The sequence below is a fragment of the Ostrinia nubilalis genome, chromosome 13 (assembly GCF_963855985.1).
Source record: "Ostrinia nubilalis chromosome 13, ilOstNubi1.1, whole genome shotgun sequence".
In the NCBI taxonomy this organism is placed as follows: Eukaryota; Metazoa; Arthropoda; class Insecta; order Lepidoptera; family Crambidae; genus Ostrinia; species Ostrinia nubilalis.
This window is the reverse complement of record NC_087100.1, coordinates 10,986,586-11,011,787: the sequence shown is the minus strand read 5'-3', so window position 1 is coordinate 11,011,787 and position 25,202 is coordinate 10,986,586. Positions and strand designations below refer to the sequence as shown.

Below are 25,202 nucleotides of genomic sequence, written 5' to 3'. Positions count from 1 at the left end.
TTAAGTTTTTACAAAAATAATAACAATAGTAGAAGGGATTAGTAACTGTCAACTATGTAATTACTATAAGAGCTAGTTGAAAGCCTAATATAGGCATTATTTTTGATAAACATAGGCGGTACGAATTTCGCCATAATTAAAAAGTTAATGCGCGATAGTAGTTAATAATAATTACAGTGATCCTGTTATTATTATTAAAGTAAATAATAATATATTACCAATATTGTAAATACTGGTAAAAATCGCAAGTACCTACTTAACCCATGACTTTTCATACTTTAACTACTTTGTCAGTCTATAACTTCTATACTCCATCGATAACGACATTGAGCTTTGGTTGGGGTAAATTAATATAAGGTAACTTCATTTAGTCCCAATAATTGATTCTGAGTTTTTCGTCCATACAAAATGGAACTGACTCCTTTATGCAAAAATCGTTAAAGAACATAATAATAACGTATAATAATAAAAAGGTTTTCATACAAGCATTTTTTAAACCAATTTCGAGCCTTGCCCCCAGGATTTAAAGTATCGATATCTTATCGACTCCATTTTATCTTTCTTCTCTATAATTGCTTTTTTCAAAGTGTGCGTCACGTCACGCGGCCATTGATTGGCCATAAGGCACGCCTTCTGGCCAATCACAGCACTTTTAAGCCGGTTGCACATGTTGTCGTAGACTCTCAGTCGCTTTGTTTTTACACAGTTGAATGTGTGTGTGGGAGCTGTGGTGGGGAAAATGTGGGGACACTGGTTCTCGTTGTAGTTACGCGCGACTTCATATCTATTCTCTTTCTATGATCTGAGGGTAGATCACATAGGGACCTAAAAATTCATAATAGTAAATTACCGTTGAAGAAATAGCCAAAACAAACATTGTGAAGAATAAAAGACACGACCAGAACTGACTCCCAGGTATCCTGGCCACATAGTCGGACCAAATCACCATTGATGTGGAGGATCCTGCAATAAAAAAAATCAATTTCCAGGGTTTGTGCGTCGTAACTGTCGTCGACACTGGGCAACGTTGGAGCTCTACGTAAGTTACCTAACTACTTTTTACTTCATGACATCGCCTATTCAGTGACACACACAAAAACACTACGCACATCGATGATATCCCTCCCTAAAGTTGCTGAGCTCATGACGGAACTATTCCCACCTACCACAGCTGCAACTCCTGTGTTGCCAGGTCTTGCTCCTACAGCTTGATCACCAATAAAAAAACAACCAATGTCAAGGTCCCGAGGGAAAGTATACGGTCATTGGACCCGCAACAAAATTAATGGAAAGATCTGGTATAGATCGGTATAGATCGTTATATCCTCGAAGACGCTCCCCACCAATTTTTGGTCGATGGAAGCGCGGGATGCAGAGTTTGATCCAAGCAATCCGAGCTTCATTATTGTAGTGCGCGTGTGCACTCAGATAATTTAGCGTGTACCGTTAACACATCACACAACATTAGCGGAAGAATGGTGGGGCGCGTCTTGGTGGATGAAACTATCTATAGAAGGACATCGATGGGACTCATTAACGACTCACCGCCCCAAATGTTAGTGTTGTTAACATCATAATCCTTCTGCAAGGCTCCGTGGGCGGCGCCCAATATGAAAGCGCTCGACATCGAACTGGTTTTCGAAGCAGCGAACGCGAGTAATGCCGTGGTGCCGAGCTTGTGCTGTTGTTTGGGGCAGTACGAGCCCAGCATGACGAGGGAACCTTGGGAGACGGTCATCTCTATGATTGAGTATTCCACTGCGTCGCGCCAGATCTGTAAGGGAAAGAAAGACGGGACTCTAAAATTTTTGTAGTAGAAGTTCTCTAGAAGACCAAAACAGACACGGTTATGGCAAATTTCTCAACCCCCTTAACTAAAATAAGTAGGTACTTACCTATCAAATGTATTATTTAAATAAGTGGAGTGTATTTTAGCCTTTTTAAAACTATTCTGTTATGTTATTCATTCCCATTCTCCTCTAAAGATTTTTGAGATTTATTTTATTTAAGTACTTTATACTTTATGAGATTTTAAAAATGTGTGTGTGAGAAGTAACATTTACTTACAGTTTGTTGTTTATTTATTCACAAATACCTACTAAGCTCTGGCAAAAAGATATGATATTTACTTTACTTACTTAGGTTCTATGTAAGTATGTAGTTAGGTAGTTCGAAAATATTGAACCTACCTGCATATTATTCAACAGCACAGTCCAGTCGCAGCGTTTGAACATGGCGGCTGCGCCGTCGAGCCGCGCCGCGCCCAGCCCAAAGCATACCACCACAAAGTACGCCATCACGTCTTTGAACAGCACTAGCTGGAAGTGATAGAGAGAAGACAGTGTGATCATGTTTTTGAACAGCACTACGGGACTATTCTCACCGCTGCAACTCCTGTGTAGCCAGGATCTACAACTTGACCGCTAATAAAAACCCAACCAGTGAAGGTCAACTATGTCCCGGGGGAACGTTAAACTGTCATTAGACCCGCAACGAAATTGAACAGCTGGAAGTGGTAGAATAGATGCTCGTGTGTTTTCAGTGCTTAGGTAGGGGAGACTGGGTACGGTTGAAACAAAGGACGGTTGAAACAGAGCAAATATCTCGTAAACGGTTCCGCGGGGAGTGAGGGGTCCTAGGGGAAAAAGAAGCGGAAAACAGGTCCGAACACGAATTTAGTGCCTAATAACTTCCTAACGCGTTGACGTTGTGTATAAAACACCATTTTGTTTTTTACTACCCAAAGTAAGTATTTTTCTTCAGACATTATCTAACGCTTATTCGCTGGGTGCGAAGTACTAGGTGGGGGTAACATAATCTATCGCAGCGCTCATGGTGGTCAAAAGTAGAAATAATGTATGCTCTGTCATCAGATGTATCTGTCAATGGCAAAGCGATTCTACATAATACATTTTAATATCATTAATTAATCGCATGAAAAGGGTCCTACTGGGAACTTAAATAAAAGAGTGGACTGTATTTCGATAGGGCTGTTTTAATATCCGTTTACAATTTGGAAATAACTAGACTATACAACGTGGTTGTATAAAAATGAGTCACAGTAGTTGTTGTGCACAGATGTTTGCCTTATGATGAGAGCGTGAATTATTGAACTCTGCCCTTGTTTTGTTCTTAATTCTTCTACATCTCGGACTTGTCCAGCCCAATACCAACAACTTTCCTTTAAATACGGTTTGTGGTTGGAATTTGATATTGTAACACTCACAAACCCGGTCTTCAAAACAATACTCATTTCGATCTGAAAACGATATTTAATTTATTACTAGCGATACAGGAACATTTAAATATATTTACTGTTATTTAATGAAACCGTTAAAGTAGCTTTTTCTTTTCGTTTTACTGTAAAACTACAACTATAAATGAAGTAAACAAACCCTGACGCAATCAAAATTAAACACACTTTTTGGTTTCATTTGATTTGAATGACCAAAATTATTTCAAATCCTTTTTTCCACCCAAATCGTGGTATCACAACAATTTATTAGTTGAAAATATTTGTTATTTTTTCATTTCGATATTTTTTCACAAATATACGACGTAACTGTCAATGTGACAGAGCCCACAAAGTTGTGGACGCTAGTTGGCGCTGTAATCGTGCACAGAGCCAATACTACCTGTTCTTTTTATGTGAATGTATCGAGTGTGCGTTTGCGATTATAATGAAGCTTGTAGAATAAGGGACAGTAACTATTTTTAATGTGTGATTATTAGTGTCGAAACTATAAAGTATATTTTACCAAAAGTGGGGTTGGGGACGGTTGAAACATTTTTTTTGGGTACGGTTGAAACAGAAAATGTATTAATGTTTATTTTTTGTAAATGCCGAGAGTTTGGGTAAGGAAGATTTCCAGGGAGGAAATTGACTTGGTAAAGCATAAGAGGAGGTAAAAGCTGGAGATTCACTGCGGAAAGCGGCGGAAAAGTATGGTTTGAAAAAAAAATAAAGATTTTCGTTAACTTTATTCAGAATGTTAATATTATTTTATTATTAATGTTTATTAGATTTGGAAATATCATTTATTTTATCATATTTCTGTTAATTTAGGCTAATTAATGTTTTAGAAATATTATATACTTAGACTGATTAATGTCGTCATGTGGTACCATAATTTTAATATTCGTAGTATTAATGATAAATAAAACACGTTTTATTAGTAATTATTGTATTATTTGTATGTATTTCAACAGACCCCAATCGCAACAAAATTTCTTTTTTTTAAACTTCGTAGCTATATTTCCAAAAATAGTAACCCGGGAACTATAATGATACATCCATATCATAGCTAAAACTTCAAATTTCAATTTCACGTATCGTAATCATCACTTGTTATTAAACAACAAAATTATAGACAATAAAAGCAAAATTGTTTCAACCGTACCCAGTCTCCCCTATTGTGTTAACGTTTTGGATGCGCGTGCGCTGAGATATACCTATGTGTTACGGCTAAAGATAGGTGTAAACATAAACTTAAGATTAGCCGGCTAAACTTAAGTTTATCTTCGACGAGGTGTTAATGTTAGTTTCTTCTATCTTTAGCCGGCTAAACTTAAGTGTAACCGCAGGCCCTTGGCTAAAAATGTAGAAGGAAATGGAAAAGGAAACAATGTAATAATGTTTACTATTTTGACACGAAAACTTTATTAACACGTTCCGACGCTGTACTCCAGTCCAATATGACACTAACAATCTTCACATAAATGTTTCATACACCTATACCCGTACTGTTGTTCACAATATTTTGCAACAACAAGTCTGCTTTATATGAAACTCTAATGTAAAATCGACGGTTGTTGCCGTAGTGTTTTTTAGATTGATTTTCGTGAAAACGGCGAGACCCGTACTGCCATAATATGAATGTATTCCACCTTTACTGTATGTGCTGTTACCGCGGCGGAACGTGTTAAAAAATAATCACTTTCATTACACATACTTTTATGTACCTATGTAGGTATTCAAAATTACAATTATTACAATATCAAAATATTAATCACTTAAAACAATATCTACCTAATCATTAAAATATAATAATAAGGAACCATTTGGTCATTACAATTGAATCTTCTGTAGGTATTTAAAATTACAAAATAAAACAAAATAAAACTGCGCGCGCGTTGTCTCCCCACCGCCCCCTCAAGCCCTCCGCCGGCCTGGCGCGCCCATCGAATACATTTTTAGCCGTTTCGTTTTGGCTAATGTGCACATTAGCCGGCTAAAGATGGAATATCACGACGCAAACTAACATGCTATCGAACTTTAGCTGCTTCTCGAAGATAAACTTAAGTTTAGCCGGCTAAACTTAAGTTTATGTTCACAACTATCTTTAGCCGTAACATATGTATTAAATAGATAGGTTATACTTAACATTGAAATCTTAAGTTAAATTGTGTTAAATCCAGTACTTATTTATGTAACAGGTATTTTTTGGGTTCTTCTATTTGTTTAAAAAAGCCACGAGCAGCCTACTGGTGTAACGTGTAAGCATTTGTTTTTTAATTAAGTAGAAGCACAGAATAAATAATAGTAGTACCGTAGAAGTTAATTCCTAAATTATAAGACAATTCTTCGCTTTCATGTGAATTCCAAAAAGAACTGATAGAGAAGATCCGAGTCAATTCGTAAATATAGCATAATAGGTAAAACACCAATCTCTATCTCTAACTATACCTTCGAATAGCTATAGATCTTCTTCACCGCGATGAAGTAGATGAGGACCCAGGAGATGACGAAGTAGACGGCCAGCTCCCACACCACGTTCCCGAGGCCGCCTTCCAAGCCATCGCGCTTCAGGTTTAAGACGAAGTTACTAAAAGGAATTAGCAAAGTTTTTCCAAGATTCGTTCACATCAGAGTTCTTACAACCGGATCGATATAACTTTTCCAGCAATGCAAACCATGGTGCTGAGATGTGTAGGTAGGTAGGTAGGTACATATACTTAGGTTAGTACCTATTAGACAGATGATTTCGCGTCGTGAAAGCGTTGACGAAGTTCATCATTGACGATTTGATTGCAGACCACGACCGTGATAACTAACGGAGGATCTAATCAAAGTGCACGTGAGTTTAGTAGAAGATATATGTATTACGTGACTACTAATTTACACTAACTTTTCTCTCTACTCTCTGGTAACACATAACAGGCATTTTGTTTTCATAAGGGTCACTTAAAAATTAGGGATTGATGGAGAAAACGGAGACTCACAAAAAGAAAGATTGCGCAGGCGTCTCGCTCCCTTGCACTAATGGGCGGTGCCGCGCCGCGCAGGCCGGGCGAGCGGCGGCCGCGCAGTGCAGCCACGGCAGGAACGAGTGGCCGCTGTGCACCAGCAGCGCCAGGCACCAGGCGGCCACCGCGCCAAGGCCCAGCGCCGTGAACACGCAGCACGCTAGCATGGCGAAGCCGATGCCTGGTTACGGAGCGAAAACATAATGCATGGCGAAACCGATGCGATGGGAAGCGACATTCCAAGAGTTATGGGGAAGATAAAGGAAATTCTTCCCCTACCCGCCTAGCCAGCGTGGGCTAAATTGTCCATTAATTTGTTCTGGTAAAATAGAGGGTGGTGGTCGTACATTGGGTTTAAATCACTTGGCGAAATCATTAGAATAGATCTATGTTTACTAGTAGACGTCCTATGGCTTGGCTGAAATGATCATGATTTGATTGTTAAAGTACAACGATGAAAAGCGATGGCCGCGCAGTGCAGCCACGGCAGGAACGAGTGGCCGCTGTGCACCAGCAGCGCCAGGCACCAGGCGGCCAGCGCCGTGAACACGCAGCACGCTAGCATGGCGAAGCCGATGCCTGAGAAGCAGCACAAGTAGCTGTTCCAAGAGTTACGAAGAAGCGTGACTATAGCACGGTGACTGATGCGTGGGGAGTGATATTAACAGCTGTTCCAAGAGTTTTGGGCACTTTTCTCTAGTAAAATAGAGAGTCGTGCTCCTACATTGGGTTTAAATCTCTTGGCGAAATCTTTGGAGTTGACCTGTGTTCACTAGATCTCTTAGATCACTAGTAGACGTCCTATGACTGAAATTATGATGCTGCGATTGTGAAATGGAAGTAAAAAGATGCCGCGCAGTGCAGCCACGGCAGGAACGAGTGGCCGCTGTGCACCAGCAGCGCCAGGCACCAGGCGGCCACCGCGCCGAGGGCCAGCGCCGTGAACACGCAGCACGCTAGCATGGCGAAGCCGATGCTTGGTTACGGAGAAGCGAAAACATAATGCATGGCGAAACCGATGCGATGGGAAGCGACATTCCAAGAGTTATGGGGAAGATAAAGGAAATTCTTCCCCTACCCGCCTAGCCAGCGTGGGCTAAATTGTCCATTAATTTGTTCTGGTAAAATAGAGGGTGGTGCTCGTACATTGGGTTTAAATCACTTGGTGAAATCATTAGAGTAGATCTATGTTCACTAGTAGACGTCCTATGGCTGAAATGATCATGATTTGATTATTAAAGTACAAAGAAGGAAAAGCGATAGTCGCGCAGTGCAGCCACGGCAGGAACGAGTGGCCGCTGTGCACGAGCAGCGCCAGGCACCAGGCGGCACACGCAGCACGCTAGCATGGCGAAGCCGATGCCTGAGAAGCAGCATAAGTAGCTGTTCCAAGAGTTACGGAGAAGCGTGAGTATAGCACGGTGACTGATGCGTGGGGAGTGATATTAACAGCTGTTCCAAGAGTTTTGGGCACTTTTCTCTGGTAAAATAGAGAGTCGTGCTCCTACATTGGGTTTAAATCTTTTGGCGAAATCTTTGGAGTTGACCTGTGTTCACTAGATCACTAGTAGACGTCCTATGACTGAAATTATGATGCTGCGATTGTGAAATGGAAGTACAAAGATGCCGCGCAGTGCAGCCACGGCAGGAACGAGTGGCCGCTGTGCACCAGCAGCGCCAGGCACCAGGCGGCCACCGCGCCGAGGGCCAGCGCCGTGAACACGCAGCACGCTAGCATGGCGAAGCCGATGCCTGGTTACGGAGAAGCGAAAACATAATGCATGGCGAAACCGATGCGATGGGAAGCGACATTCCAAGAGTTATGGGGAAGATAAAGGAAATTCTTCCCTTACCCGCCTAGCCAGCGTGGGCTAAATTGTCCATTAATTTGTTCTGGTAAAATAGAGGGTGGTGCTCGTACATTGGGTTTAAATCACTTGGCGAAATCATTAGAGTAGGTAGATCTACACTCGCGAGCAAGTATGGAATCACTTACATGAAATTGTTTTCACGCGATCTTGTGTACTAACTAATTTGTTAGTAACAAAAAGAGTAGCACCATTTTAAAGATTAAACTTTTAGCTTTAAATTGATACCAAATTCATTTAAATCACACCGGTATTTAAAAAGATATCCCGGCTGATGTGAAGAAGTAAGGAAAAAGACATGTATCAAATGTTTGATACGTCGCGAGTTGCGGCTTATTTATAATAAAACACAGCGTTCGGTTGAACAGACAACGAGCAAGAGATTTATTACTTATGAAAACACATAGAGCCAACATTAGCGGATTAGCAGAAGTACCAACATTATATAGTTTATTTGATGTTACTGGGTTGCCATAATTTAACACCCCCACTACAGCAAATAAACTAATAACTTTACAAACTTGTTTTAATTTTTAACCTTAAATTTTTCCAAGACCCAATCCTTCTATACATTTATAATGCTTTATAGGACTTAGAGATTTAGTCATAACATCAGCAGGCATAGCAGTTGTGGGCAAATATTTTAAAATTACAATTTTGTCATTAATAACATCCTTGACAAAATGATATTTTACGTCAATGTGCTTGCTTCTTCTATGACACACATGATTTGCCACCAACTTCTGTGCACTTTGGCTATCATTATATAACAAAACAGAATACAAATTTCCAGTTATTTCATGATATAGAGATCTCAAATATATAGCTTCTTTACATGCTTCTGTAATAGACATATATTCTGCCTCCATACTTGATAGGGCAACTGTTTGTTGTTTTCTACTCTCCCAAGAGATGGGTGAACCTGACATTAAAAAACAATAACCTGTATATGATCTGCGATCAATGCAGTTACTAGCCCAGTCGGCATCTACATACCCCACAAGCCCTGGATTACTCTTTACATATTTAATACAATTACTTTTAGTATTCTGTAAATATCTAAGAATTCTTTTAGCATAGCCCCAGTGAACTTCTGTATAACATTTATTGAATTGACTCAGAAAACTAACGCTGAATGATATATCAGGCCTTGTGAGCACAGACAAATACATAAGGCTACCAATTAATTCTTGGTATGGTATAGTTGAATCACAAACATCACCTTTTTCAATATCTAGTTTACATTCCATTGGAGTTCTACTTCCTTTACAATGAGGATCAGTACTGTTGTAGAAAATTCAATAAAACTAGTATCTACGTTAATCTTTAAGACATAAGAAAGATATATCTTTTTGAATTATCCAAATCGGACCATTACTTACGAAGATATTAAGTAATAAACATAGGCCGTTTTTGCCGCTAAAAGTCAACGTACGCAGGGCCGCGTGACGTCATTATATCCGAATCGAGCGCAGCCGGCGTACTATTGGGATGGAAAATATTTTTTTCCAGCTAAACCATCAGTTTTAGAAAAAAACTTTTAATAACATTTATTCATCAAAATAAAGTAACCTATCGACCAGTAATTTTAAAAAATAAAAATTGTGAAAATTAAGTATCGCTATGTCCAAAAACCACATTTTCATAGGATTCGATGCAATGCGGAGACGCGGTTGGGGTGAGTGTAACTTAATGATTGTTTGTATTGAACATAATAATACATAATATGATGCTAATACCCAGTTTCTGGCCTGGGGGGGGGGGATAAGTCATACCCAGCTTATAGCCTGGGGGGAGGGGCAAGCCTTACCCAGCTTCTGGCCTTGGTGGGAGGGGGGGAGAGGCAAGTCATGCCCAGTTTCGAAACTGGGGGGGGGGGAATCATACCCAACTTCTGGCCGAGGGGGAAGTCATGCCCAGTTTATGACCTGGGGAGAGGAGGGGGGCGGAGGAGTCATACCCAGCTTCTAGGCTAAGATTAAATAGATTTCCAGGAGGGAGCAGCTGTCCTTTCCTGCAGCAGCTGGTCCGCCCATGGGAACGGCGAATAGATAGGTAGGTACGTAGGTTTAACTCAGAAAAACTAAATAACAGGTAGGTATTGCGTGTACATCGAAATGATCTGCATAGCAATGTCTTGTCGCCTAGGCAGAGTGTATCTGCCTCAGCTATACCTTATTGTTAGAAGTTAATAAATTAATACTTATACATTTTTATATTTTACTTGGAAGAAGATATGACTCTAACAACACTTATGAACACTTTATTTGAATAAATCGCCAAATATACCACCGCGGAGACCCCAATCGCGTCTCTGCGTTCCATTGAATCGTATGAGCGTATGGATTTTTTGCGTTATTTTTCACAATTTCTATTTTTAAAATTACCTATCGATAGCTTACTTTATTCTGATGAATATATGTCATTACAAGTTTTTCTCTCAAACTGATAGTTTGGCTAGAAAAAAATATTTTCTATCCACGCAGTACGCCGGCAGCGTTCGGATCGGATACAGTGACGTCAACGGTCCCGCGCCGGGCGGTCAGTGAACTTTTTTAGTAATTTGGCCATAACTTCGTCAATTTTTGTCGTAGAACAAAAATTTTTGGACTGTGTATTAAGGATTTCTTAGCCCTATAAATCTGCATTCACAGCTAAAAATCGAAATGATCCTCATTAGACATGTTAAATCTTTCCAACAATTGTTCAATGTACTGTTCCTGGTCTAAGGTAATTACATTTAAATCTTTGTCAATATTAACTCTCATTCCCAAGCAATTTTGAACCTGTCCCAGATTTTTAATGTTAAAGTTAGAGCTCAATACAGAAATCAATTTTTCAGTTTCAGTTTTACAGTTTGAATAAACAAAAAAATCATCGACATAAAGTGCAATAATAATTTTAACATTATTATTTATTTTAGTGAAAACACAGGGTTCCAAATGACTTTTCTTAAATTGCAATTCAGTTAAACATTTCTCAACTCTTTCATACCAAGATCTCGAAGATTGTTTTAGACCATAAATTGCTTTATTTAACTTTACAATATTTTTCTTGTTATTTGCATCACCACATACATCAGGTTGTAACATATAAATGTCCTCTTTAAGATCACCATTTAAAAAGGCTGTTTTTACATCCAAATGCGTTATATCGAGCCCCAGCTGTACAGACAATGCAAATAACATTCTGAGAGTTGTATGTCTAACTACAGGAGAAAATGTTTCTTGATAATCAATTCCTGGCCTCTGAGTGAAGCCTTTAGCTACTAAACGTGCTCTAAACCGCACACTGCCATCACTGTTAACTTTTCTTTTGAAAACCCACTTACACTGTACTAGAGTTTTGTCTGAAGGTAACTCACTCACTGGACTCCAGGCATTGTTTTCTTTGAAGGCTTGAAGTTCTTCCTGCATAGCTTCAATCCATTTTTCTTTATCAGGACTTTCTAAAGCTTCTTTTATGCTGGATGGATCATTGAAAGACTCACAACATGATGCCAAACTAGAATTAGCCATCCAGCCGTAACGATCTGGTTTCTTTCTGATACGTTTGTGAACTACTGGAACTGGTTCTGGGTCTTCGGGCTGTTCAAGTTCATCCTCCATTATTGTTTGTATACTATCCAACTCACTCTGAGCGCAGTCATCATAATCAAGTGAAACATCCAGTGCATTATGGTCAATCTTTGTTTGTAACTTGCTCGCATAATTTTTCTGTTCATCACGGTCCAGCTCCTCTGCTGTGTCACACTCCCCCACTGAAATAGATACACTTGAATCAGTAAAGCAGCTCCTTTCAGTATTCTCATGAATGATGACATCACGACTTGTAGTCACACACTTTTTGATTGGATCATAGACTCTATAGCCTTTGACATTCTCTGAGAAGCCTACTAGGATATGTTTCTGTGCCTTACTGTCCCATTTGTGTCTTTTCTCCTTTGGGACATGGACCATAACATCACTACCAAATATGCGAACATGACTCAAATCAGGCTTTTTGCTTGTCCAGAGCTCATATGGTGTCTTATTATTTAGTCCAGATGTTGTTGATCGATTTTTAAGATAGACCGCGGTATTTGTTGCCTCTGCCCAAAACTTTTTGTCTAAGTCTGCATCAAATAATAAGCATCGAGCTCGCTCAACAATGGTTCTATTTGCACGCTCACTCAAGCCATTTTGTTCAGGAGTGTAAGCATTAGTTTTTTGATGAATGATGCCGCTATCTTTGAGGAAATTTTCAAATGTATTACTGCAAAACTCTGTACCATTATCAGTCCTGAATATTTTAATTCTTTTACTCTGTTGGTTTTCTACCATGGATTTAAACTCTTTGAAATATTTAAAAGTTTCACCTTTTTCTTTGAGAAAATAAACAAATACCATACGAGTAAAGTCATCTACAAAAATTAGGAAGTACCTTGCTCCGCCTATTGAAGAAACTTCCATTGGGCCGCAGACATCAGCATGGACTATTTCCAAGGGCTCGCTGCTTCTTGTTCCTGCATGACCAAATGGTAAGCGCGATTGCTTCCCTTGACAACACACTGTGCATGTATTCCTGCTGATGACTTCATTACCAGGGTAGGATATTCCAGTGACTGCACCATCTCTCATTTTGTTTTGGTCGTTAACATTCAAGTGGCCTAGTCGTCTGTGCCAGACTTCACTGCTAGCTGATGAACCCGATGAAAATAAACACTTTTTCTGTTCCAAGACCATTTTATACACACCATCAGTTAGATTTGCTACAGCCACCAGACTGTTCGCCTTATTGTAAACATAGCAACTATTTTCTTGGAACTCTACTTTATTGCCATTCTTGACAAGCTGACTGATCGATATCAAGTTCGTGGCGAGGTTAGGCACACACAAAACGTCTTTCAGGGTGACTTCATACATGCAATCTGGGGTAACAGTCAAGATTTCAACATCCCCTGAACACAATACTGGCATGTGGCTCTGATTAGCTGCTACAATTTCTTTGATGTTTGTGCTCGATACGTTCTGTACCATATTTACATCTGGAGTCATGTGAACACTCGCGCCGCTATCCAAGTAGAAATCTTGTTTACTGAACTTGCCGCTTAAAAACACAGCAGAAAAAGCGTTTGTCGTCTTTATTTTATCCGATGGTTGATCGTTTTGCGTGCACTGATTCATAAAATGTCCAAATTGTTTGCATTTGTAGCATTTAATTTTCGATCTGTCAGTTTTGTTTACATTAGGACGGGCTCCGCCATGTTGCTTGTCAGAACTGCCAACTTTGTAGTAATTGTTGCTGTTGTGCTGCCCTCTACTACTCCAAAATGCACTTCCTGCTTCACAATCATTTCCCGCCAAGTCAATAAGTTTGGTTTTTATTACATCAGCAGTAATGGCAATCCCGGAATGCTCTATTGCCATTATCATTGGGAAGTATTTTTCCGGCAGTCCTGCCAATAATAAACAGCCGATCCACTCATCGTTCACAGCAAAACCGGTTCCTGTTAACTTCTGGGCCGTCTCAATGATTTGCGTGACATAGCTTGTCATGGATTCACAACTATCTAAACTCTGATTTTTAATTCGACGGAATTTTGACATTTCAGAAGTGTTGTCAACATTGAAACATTCCCATTATGAATGGAGAGCATTTTCACAAATTTAAAAATAATCCTTTCTTGAATTTAAGGTTTCACTTGAAAAACTAAGGCTTAAAAATGTACTGATCATTTCAAAATGGTTATTTGAATTTTTATTATCATATTTTTGAAGTTACAAAAAAAATTGGGAAATTATTTTTCTATTACTGGACTCCCTGGCCAATAATCCATGGGTTACAAACCTTTTTTATGAAAATCCTTTTGTTAATAAAAACTTAGGTTCATAAAATAACCAATTTAACAAGATGCCAATTTTATAATCCAAGTTGATTATGACGACGATAATGATGATTGATGATCAATACATATTTTCCTTTAAGATAATATGTTGTTTTACTGTGTTAAAAACACGTTTTTTTCTATTTAAACTCTAAAATGTACATAATAATTAGTGTACATTGAATTGACAAAACAAACAATAGTTCATTCTTGTAAGTTGTACTTGATGAAATTTCATTTCATATTATTTATTAATAATTCAAAGCAAAAAAGGCTTATTACATCTGAATTGTCAAAAAATGACAGCTGTCAGAATTCCGTCGAATTAAAAATCGGACTTTAGGCGAATCGATATCAAACTCCGTAACAATGATATTCGCCTTGAAAATCCATTATCATCAAACATGGTCTGCAATTTATTCCACAGGTCCCTTGAACTCGTAGCATTTTTAATGTGAACATATAGTGATGGGTCAATGGTTAAAACCAACTTGGCCTTTGCTCTTGCGTCGTTCGCGATGAAATCTGCAGTCGCTGTTGTAGGTTCTTGCTTAATACATTCCGACATTCCCTCCAGAATAAGCATGTTTTCCACAGCAAATGCCCACTCGCTGAAGTTCTCACGCCCCTTTAACTTCGGGACGTTCATAAGAAAAGAACCGGCAGCCATTTTGAGGTTACTTTTCTTCTACAATTATCGTTTTCAGTATTTTCTCACTGCACTCTTCAAATTCTAAACTGAATAATCTAAGAACTGCATTCTGTACTGTTATACTGATCGAATTCTAAATAATCGGGCGTCCTGGGCCCATAACCTAATAAAACACAGCGTTCGGTTGAACAGACAACGAGCAAGAGATTTATTACTTTTTTTTTTTTTTTTTTTTTTTTAATGGCTCGCGCGGTTTGCGCATTTGCCAATGTCAAGGTAGGGAAACGGATGTCAATAAAAAAGCGGAATTTCGGAATTTAGGGCTAGGATCAGTATAGGTAGGAACTGGTAGGAAGTGTTAATAGGAAATTAGGAAAACTAAACCTTTAAATTATTATTAGATAAATAAATAGAGATACATTTATATATAGAGAGGTCGTTCGTATATAAAAGAGAATTAATGCAAGTAGGAAAAGGGACACGGAGGGTCAGTAAGGAAGATATAAAAGAGGAGCGGTCATATTTAGGGCATGAAAATAGACAATGGTTTAGGTCACCCACTTCATTTGCGTCTCCACAGTCGCATTTGTCGCTGTTTACAATCTTTAATCTAGCCAAATGAAAGGGGAGGCAAACATGACCCAGTCGCATACGAATGAGGCTACTAGTCCCTGCCTTATCCAGCTTCAGTTTGAAAAACCACGGTTTGAGAGGAACATGTGGTTGAATATTCCTGTAGTGTTTCGCTTTAGTTTGACTGCTGTCAGTCCATTGACTTTCCCAAGATTCCCTAAGGGAGAGTTTGGGAAGTGAAAGTAAGTCATGACTGTAATTTTTATATGGAAACAGGTCACCACAGGAAATTGCATCATTAGCTAAGCGATCGGCCCTTTCATTCCCGGGAATATTACTGTGACCAGGAATCCAACCAAATACAACTTTCAAATCTTTTAAGAAGCAATTGTATAGTAGCCGCCTGCAATCCATGATTACAGGGTAGAAAGTATTTGACTTAAAAGGGAATTTAACAAGAGCTTGAAGAGCACTTTTTGAATCAGTGAAAATAATAGTTTGTTGCAATTTCATAATTAAGATGTATTCAAGAGATTTGAAAAGGCCGAAACATTCAGCTGTAAATACAGATGTTTCTGGGGGAAATTTGATTTTTTGAACTATTTTTAATTGCTCATGATAGACTCCAACGCCTACTTGGCTATTGGTAGAATGCTTTGATGCATCACAATACATGTGTTGCCAGTTAGACCAATCCCTGTCAATCATAAAATTAAAGTTTGTGAGGGCATTTCGATCATCTTTGTAAACACCCAAATCAAAATAAATCTCTGGGGAGAACATTAACTCTTCATATTTACTACAAAAAATTGGCAGATAAGAGGAACTATGGGTAGGAGCTTGCAGAGATATGTATTTACTATAACTGATTACTAGACACGGAGGAGATTTGTGATACCAGTATGAGGAAGATTCTACATATTCTAAAAGAGCTGTAAGTTTTGAATGGAGAGGGTGATTCGAAAACTGTAATGCTCGGAATAAAAATCTATCACTTAAGTATTGACGACGTAGCTTAAGAGGTGGATCGACACACTCGACTTGAAGAGCAATAATAGAGCTCGACTTCATGGCACCAGTTACTAATCGAAGAGCTTTATTTTGGATCAAATCCAATTTACGAAGCCCCACTATACTGCAGGGTTCAAGAAAGAAAGTTCCGTAATCGAGGATACTCCTGATAAGGGCATTATATAAAAGCTTTAAACAGAACGGATGAGCGCCCCACCAGACACCAGTTAGACATCTGAGAATATTTAATAGTCGCTCACATTTAGAACTGATGTAATAGAAATGCGGAAGACCTGTCATTTTGGAATCTAAAATGATTCCTAGAAATTTGGCTTCATTTTTAACCGGGATTGGTTGATTATCAAAATAAACACTAATTGGGGGTGGGAAACGGATTCTAGAAAACAAAACTATTGAGCTTTTAGGAGGGGAAAGGCTAAGGCCATTTTTGTCTAACCATGATTTTAATAGGGAGAGAGAATATGTAAGAGACTCACACATTAACTGTATATTATTACCACTAACATAGAGGAGCAGATCATCAGCATATTGTAAAATATGTGCACTGTTATTCATAGAAGGTTCTAAATCATAGCTATAGATGTTAAATAATAAAGGACTCAAGACGGAACCTTGAGGAAGGCCCTTACTTAATAACCTGGATGAGATTTTGTTATCATGAATAACATTTATAGTTCGCATAGATAAGATATTTAGGATGAAATTTACGAGCAAACCGGGAACTTGTAGTTGTAAAAGTTTACTTCTAAGAACAGTTAACAACACATTATCATATGCTGCTGTTATATCAAGAAAAGCCGAAAGAACTGAAGCGCCACATGAAAACGCCAATCTAATATCAGTGCAAAAAATGCCAATACTATCTGCACAACTCTTCCCTTTTCTGAAACCGTATTGACTCTTGCTGAGCAAGCCTTTACTCTCCATAAACCATTCCAACCGGTTTTTAATTAAGTGCTCAGCCACTTTCATAAGAATGGATGAGAGTGCAATTGGTCTGTAAGAGTTGGAGTCTTCTCGTGGCTTATGGGGTTTCAAAATTGGAATTACTTCCTGAGATTTCCATGAAGGTGGAACGCAACCAGAATTGAAAATAGAATTTACAAGAGTTAGATAATATAACAAGCTAGAATTACTAAGGTTACACAGAAATGAGTAGGGGATCCCATCGCCACCCGGCGCAGAGTCTTTAACATAAGTTAAAATTCCTTTAAGCTCAGAAAGTGAAAAAGGGTCGCTAAGAACTGTATGTTCAATGTTTGTAAATAAAAAAGCATCATTGGGTATAGAAAGATTCTCAGCAACAGAAGGTGGAGCAAGTTTATCTAAAAATTCTTCAATTAAAGTATCATTAAGAGACGGCGGCTGGGATTCTTTAAAAGCAGATCTAAATTTTCTTATGTTAGTCCAAACAAAAGAAGGGGAAACATCTGGCGAGATGGATAAGCAAAAGTTTCTCCAGCCTTCCCACTTTTTGCGTTTTAATAATTTTTTGGTATTTGACATTATTTCAACTAATAAGTTAAAATTAGCTTCTGTTGAAATAGCACAGTAATTCTTTTCCGCTTCCTTTCTTTTCCTAACAGCATCTGAGCACTCGCTATCCCACCAAGGTGGTGAGGGGATTTTATTAGTATGACGACCGTTTTTAATAGGAAATACCTGATTAGCAGATTCGATTAATAAAGAGGCTAAAGCTTCAGCACATGCTGATTGATTGTTTTCACTAACAACCGGTAGAGATGAAAGACCTTGTTCCACCTTGTCCTTAAATAGGCTCCAATCAGCTCGGTCCAGTCTGTATTTCATTCGAGGTTCGCGATTATTCACATTCCTATTAATATCTGGGAATTCAATGACAACTGGGAAATGGTCGCTGCCATACGATGAAGGTAATGTTGACCATGATAATGACGAGGCTAAATTAGTAGAACAAAGAGATAAGTCAGGAGCGCTCACTCCTTCATGAGGCGCAGTCCTGCGGGTTGCAACGCCAGAGTTTAAGATACATAAATGATTGTTATCTAAAATTTCTAAAATCCTATTACCGTAATAATTAGAACTACTACTTCCCCAAGTTTCATGTTGAGCGTTAAAATCACCCATAATAATAATAGGATAAGGAAGGTTGCCAATAATGTTATCTATTTCATCATAAATGTGGGAAGTAGGATGAGGAATATAAATTGAGACAAAAGTTATATGATTTACTGAAACTGCAATAATAGAAAGATCACTACTGTGCTGAGGAATTGGGACATGGGAAAACGGAGTAGAGTGACTAATAAGAATAGCCACGCCTCCATACCCATCACTACGATCTTCTCTAACACAGGAAAACTTAGGCACTTTAAAAATGGAAACAGGCTTAAGCCATGTTTCCTGTAGAGCAATAATAAATGGATTTTCTTTATTTATTAAATATAAAAGGTCACTTTTTTTAGTTAAAATGCTGCGGCAATTCCATTGAATTGCTGAAGCTTTGTTCGTTATGTGAAATTTTGTCTAATAATCTATCTTTGATTGAGGCAGCGTTGGACGGTAGGGATGACAAATTAGTTTGCAGAGAATTAATCAGGGCTACAATTAATTCTTTTAATGATAAATTACTTAAAGAGTTTGAGTATTTCTCATCGCTGTTAATTAAAATACTTTTACTTGGAGAGATTTCAGAGTTATATCCTTGAATGATTTCATCATGAGCAGATTTATCATAACCTTTAGAGAACCTAGGAGGAGATCTAGGCTTTAAGAAAACAGTTTTTTTGTATGAGGTCTTATTAGAGTAATTTGATGACACATGATTGTATGAACTCTGAGGTGTAGGAGATACTAAAACATCTGCATAAGATTTAGAACAAGGAGGGTGTAATTTAAGTGCCTCAGCATATGTAATGCAGTCTTTTGCCATAGATTCCTTTATGTTCTTTTGCCTATTATATTCAGGACATACTTTGCTAGTAGCCATATGAAGACCTGAACATAAACAACACCTTATTTCATCTTCCTCCACTGAACAGGTATGTCCTGAGTGGCCTAGACCACACTTAAAGCATCTAGGAGTTGAACGGCATTGACTTTTCACGTGGCCATACCGACAGCAGCTAAAACATTGAATGGTGGGATAGATATACAGGTCAACGGGCAGTGAGTTAAAACATAAAAACACTCTCTTAGGGAGGACCTGACCGTCAAAAGTTAACACCACTGTTTCTATAGGTACAAACTGAGCCTCACCATTAACTATATTTTTCCTTTTAAGACGCCTAGCTTTCAGAATTTTCCCACAACCTATTGGTACTGAAATATTGCTCACAATCTCTTCTTCAGTCCAGTCTGTCGGCACACCTCTCACCACACCCATACGTGTCACATTAAAAGAAGGTATGAACGCTTTATATTTATTGAACTTCAAACTCCCGTTGTCTAGAAATGAGTTAGCATCTTCAAATTTGGAGAAAGATATTGATAATCGGTTCCTTCCAATTCTTTTTAAACTACCATCAATGATGTTTCTAATCCCATTCTTTTTTAAGAAAAAGCCAAATGATATAGGATGAATGGTGCAGTTTTCATTAGGGTCAGATGGAACTCTTTGTATGTGAACAACATATGGTGCCAAATCTGAAGCTACATAAGAAGGTCTAGCAACTGGGGCACTTGGGGAGTTGGTTAAGTTTTCATTGGCCGACAAATTCGCAGTGGATGGAGATGGATCTAATGAAGAAACTATGGGCGCATCCTGTAATTCATTAGTACTGCTACTAAGAATACACTGACATTCAAAACCGTTTGTTGAATCGAACACATTAGATTTATTATGACGGCTCCTCCTTTTTTTGTTACAATGTTTGCAAACTTTTCTAGATAAAGTTCGTTTGCGTTTTGCATGCGAAACATTTGACTCACAGTTATTATTATCAGTTACCGATCCTTCAGTGTCCAGACATGAACTATTACGTGAAATAGTAACGTAATTAGATACCGGGGGGGCTGTCCCACCCGGGTCATGAGGATCGTCGTCCATTGGACGAAATGGAAAGTTAAAAAGTTAAAACTTACCCAATATGTGATGAGATACGATACACTAATATGATATATAAATAAAAATTAAGTTAACAAACTACACTGCACTACTTATCTGATCCTATAAATAGAAAATTAATGAAAAAATAATTTCTCCAAAAAAAGACGTCCACCGAAACCGACGTTTCCCGCGCTTTCCATTCGATTTATTACTTATGAAAACACATAGAGCCAACATTAGCGGATTAGCAGAAGTACCAACATTATATAGTTTATTTGATGTTACTGGGTTGCCATAATTTAACAATTTAGCCACTATAAAAGCATTGTTTTCGGATTTCTGCTTTCACACGTTGATCCATACACATCTCCGCTTCTTTTGACACTTTACCTGAGATTCTACACCTACAGAAGTAGCACAAATCGTTGCACTATTGCAAGAAGGGCTCAGCCAGCGGACTGTCGCACGTCAGCTCCACGTAAGCCAGTCCTGGGTTTCGAAAGTTTTAACACGCTTTCGGGAGACTGGTGGCTTTATCCAGAGACCAAGATCTGAACAGCGCCGGTGCACATTGCAGAAGGATGACTGTTTTTCATGTCAACCTCTCTACGAAATCGTCATTTGACTGGTATCGACGTCCAGCAAGAGCTCAGAAATGTTCGTGGGATAGCTGTTAGCGAGTGGACAGTTCATCGAAGACATAAGCAATCGAATTTGATTCCAAAAAGGCCTGCCACAGGCTCGAAACTGACGGCAGGTCACCGACAAGCACGCTTTCAATTTGCTCGCATACATTTTGATGGGAAGGCGAGTAATGGAGGCGAGTTCTGTTCTCCGATGGATGCAGACTGTGTTTGCAGTGCAGCAGTCAAACAGGTCGGGTCTATAGGCGGCCTGGGGAGTGATTTGTGCAGCGCTGGTTCGCTGAAACAGAGTCTTATGGGGGTGACTTGCTCGCCTTCCCATCGAGATGGATAGAGCAAATTGAAGGCGTGCTTGTCGGTGACCTGCCGTCAGTTTCGAGCTTGTGGCAGGCCTTTTTGAAGTCAATTTCGATTGCTTATGTCTTAGACGAACTGTCCACTTGCTAACAGCTATCCCACGAACATTTCTGAGCTCTTGTTGGACGTCGATACCAGTCAAATAACGATTTTGTAGAGAGGTTGACATGATAAAACGGTCATCCCTCTGCGATGTGCACCGACGCTGTTCAGATCTTGGTCTCGGGATAAAACCACCAGTCTCCCGAAAGCGTCTTAAAACTTTCGAAACCCAGGACTGGCTTATGTGGAGCTGACGTGCGACAGTCCGCTGGCTGAGCCCTTCTTGCAATAGTGCAACGATTTGTGCTACTTCTGTAGGTGTAGAGTCTCAGGTAAAGTGTCAAAAGAAGCGGAGATGTGTATGGATCAACGTGTGAAAGCAAAAATCCGAAAACAATGCTTTTATAGGGGCTAAATAAGCCGCAACTCGCGACGTATCAAACATTTGATACATGTCTTTTTCCTTACTTCTTCACATCAGCCGGGATATCTTTTTAATACAGGTGTGATTTCAATGAATTTGGTATCAATTTAAAGCTAAAAGTTTAATCTTTAAAATGGTGCCACTCTTTTTGTTACTTACAAATTAGTTAGTACACAACACAAGATCGCGCGGAAACAATTTCATGTAAGTGATTCCATACTTTTGCTCGCAAGTGTATGTTCACTAGTAGACATCCTATGGCTGAAATGATCATGATTTGATTGTTAAAGTGCAACGATGGAAAGCGATGGCCGCGCAGTGCAGCCACGGCAGGAACGAGTGGCCGCTGTGCACCAGCAGCGCCAGGCACCAGGCGGCCACCGTGAACACACAGCACGCTAGCATGGTGAAGCCGATGCCTGAGAAGCAGCGTAAGTAGCTGTTCCAAGAGTTACGGAGAAGCGTAAGAGTAGATATAGCATGGTGACTTTGATGCGTGGGGAGTGATATTAACAGCTGTTCCAAGAATTTTGGGCACAAAAGTAATTTATTTTTCTAAATGGAAAGCCTCCCCATTCAAGTGACATTCCAAGATTTATCGGGAAGCATAAAGGTAACTCTTCCCCTACCCGGTGGGTAAAATTCTCCACTTTTCTCTGGTAAAATAGAGTCGTGCTCCTACATTGGGTTTAAATCTCTTAGCGAAATCTTTGGAGTAGGCCTGTGTACACTAGTAGCACGTCTTATGGCTAAAATTATGATGCGATTGTGAAATGAAGTACAAAGATGCCGCGCAGTGCAGCCACGGCAGGAACGAGTGGCCGCTGTGCACCAGCAGCGCCAGGCACCAGGCGGCCACCGCGCCGAGGGCCAGCGCCGTGAACACGCAGCACGCTAGCATGGCGAAGCCGATGCCTGAGAATAGGGTTGCCAGGCGTCCGGATAAAGCCGGACATAGTTAGGCTTTTTGATTACGTGTCCGGCCAAAATAACCGATGTCCGGCCTGTCCGGCTTTTTATTTGGCTGCCGCGCCAGGCGAAAGTCGAACCACAGAATAAGGCACGCACGCATCACAGGACGTTAGGCAACCGATGATGATAGTACTCACTCGTGAGCTCACTAATTGCACTAGTCGCATGTCCGGCTTTTAGGCTAAAATGTCCGGCCAAATGAAGCACATAGTCCGGCTTTTGTGTTTTTGGACCTGGCAACCCTACCTGAGAAGCAGCGTAAGTAGCTGTTCCAAGAGTTACGGAGAAGCGTAAGAGTATAGCATGGAGACTTTGATGCGTGGGGAGTGATATCAACAGCTGCTCCAAGAATTTTGGGCACAAAAGTAATTTATTTTTCTAAATGGAAAGCCTCCCCAATCAAGTGACATTCCAAGATTTATCGGGAAGCATAAAGGTGGGTAAAATTCTCCACTTTCCTCTGGTAAAATAGAGAGTCGTGCGCCTACATTGGGTTTAAATCTCTTGGCACACTCTTACACTAGTAGCACGTCTTATGACTAAAATTATGATGCGATTGTGAAAATAAATGGACTGCGCTGAGGGCCAGCGCCGTGAACACGCCGCACGCTAGCATGGCGAAGCTGATGCCTGGAGAATATTGGATTAGATAGCAACAGCTGTTCCAAGAGTTATGGAGAAGCATAAGAGTAGGTACAGCAGCATGGTGAATTCAATGATTATTCGAAGACTAACGGGGAGGCAAAAAGGTAAGTAACTTTTTCTATTTCGAAATCTCCCTCCTTAGCCCGCCTGGCCGCTGGCTAGCAGTGGTCAAAAATGAGGAGTGTGTGCAAATCCTTCATCTGCCTCTAGTAAGTTGAGGCAACGGAGACTATCTAAAAATGAACTGATGATGATATGGAAATCATTGGGGGAGGCATATCTTCACTGGTGGACAACTTGCTGCTGCTGAAAGTTGGTGCACGATAAAATAATTAGTGAAATGCAAGCGTAGATAAGATTTAGCTACCTGCAGTTAAAATACATAAACATCACTTTGAAACCTGGTCAAAAAACCTGAAGAAAGTGAATTTTGGAACCACCAACCTCTAGCCATAGGCGCCATGTCCCAGCATCTCAACACGCCTTTCTTAGTGACCACGCCTACCGCCAGTTCGAGGTAGAACATCGGGTATCCAATGATGATACTGAACAGGTTGTACAAGAATATGTAGGGCAGCAGTTTCTGCAGGTCGTAGAGGTAGGGATGCCACCAGAGCTGGAGAATTCCAATGCAGGAGGAGATCACCAGTTGCCGGTAGCTTATGTTGTTGCTCCATCGGTCTAAGACCTGTAATAAAGTAAGTTTAGGCATGTGCTAGGCCTTCTGATTAGAGATATCAGGCATCCACCGGGCCCAGGTTAGCGACGAATGCTGGATTGAAAACATACCGGGTTGCAATCTCTAGTAGGAATTTTCTTGGGTGCCCAAAAGGGCTCCGGGCCGGGCCCGGTGTGCAATCTCTACTTCAGATTATGGTAATGAGTTTGAACACTCTCCTGCCTGGTATACAAATAATTTTCGAGTACTAGATCAATTTAGACATTGCCTAGGTGTCATCAAGATGTACTTATTACCATTAGCCATTCTTTATGGAATAAAGCTTGGTAAGCATTGTATTTTGGCAATTAAGTAACATTTATTATCATTATTTTCTCTTAATTTTATTAATAGTGTGTGTTCTTTACTTACAATAGGACCTTCTGTAGATAATGAATCCGCTGAGTCGGTCAATGTTTTGGTCCGTGTACTCTGCAAAACATATTTTGTGATACTTATCACCAGTGACGTTAAACCATTTACAGAATTTATTTATAGCGAACACTTACCACGCTTTCACTCATATTTGCTATAAAAACGAGTAATGTTTTACAAATAGTAAACTTGCTTCTAAACAGTCAAAAACGTCATCAATAAGTGCAGTCAGATTAGAAGTTTAAAAAGTTACAAATACATGAGGTTTTAATTAATAAAAAGTATGAACGCATCCACTTTTTCTGCAAAAAATATTCTCGAGTTTTATTTCAACAATATTTTCTTTTTGACTTAAAACAATATCATCCCTAAACTATGGAACAAAAATAAAACACCCATACTTGTTAATATAACAAAACTTATATTTCCATAATAGTATTCAGCTATACACGTCCGATTTGTGGGAGCTAAATTAATTAACTAATCGCACCAATTAAACTACTATTTGGCTTAGGCGTAATAAACCGACTTAACAAAATTAGCGAACATTATCAGTGATGTAGGTGACTAACGTACTCCTTAAAACCATAGGGTAAATACATCAAGTGTAATCGTGGTATTAATTAAACACTAATGCCCGTTTTCACCATCAATCCCTAATTTTTAAGTGACCCCTATGAAAAAAAAAATCCTGTTATGTCTTACCATAGAGGTCACTTAAAAAATAGGGATTCATAGTGAAAACGGGCATAAAACAAATG

The 25,202-nt window shown here is 39.4% G+C and overlaps 1 protein-coding gene across 1 annotated transcript; it reads right to left on the bottom strand.

The window, feature by feature from the left end:
• Positions 1 to 784: 784 nt before the first annotated feature.
• On the bottom strand, positions 785 to 24,653 carry LOC135077324 (sodium-dependent neutral amino acid transporter SLC6A17-like). Its single transcript, XM_063971852.1, has 8 exons — positions 24,576 to 24,653; positions 24,439 to 24,498; positions 23,793 to 24,036; positions 6,223 to 6,427; positions 5,687 to 5,825; positions 2,190 to 2,318; positions 1,546 to 1,774; positions 785 to 963 (listed from the first exon to the last, which is right to left on the bottom strand). The coding sequence occupies exons 1-8, from the start codon at positions 24,588 to 24,590 to the stop codon at positions 785 to 787; spliced, it is 1,200 nt and encodes a 399-aa protein (XP_063827922.1). The 5' UTR covers positions 24,591 to 24,653.
• Between the last annotated feature and the right edge of the window lie 549 nt (positions 24,654 to 25,202).

Coding starts and splice junctions, on each gene's coding strand:
- LOC135077324 (XM_063971852.1), bottom strand. Junction 5,826..6,222: donor CCTGCGCAATCTTTCTTTTT/GTGAGTCTCCGT, acceptor AATTCCTTTTAG/TAACTTCGTCTTAAACCTGA. Junction 1,775..2,189: donor TGCTGTTGAATAATATGCAG/GTAGGTTCAATA, acceptor TTTCCCTTACAG/ATCTGGCGCGACGCAGTGGA.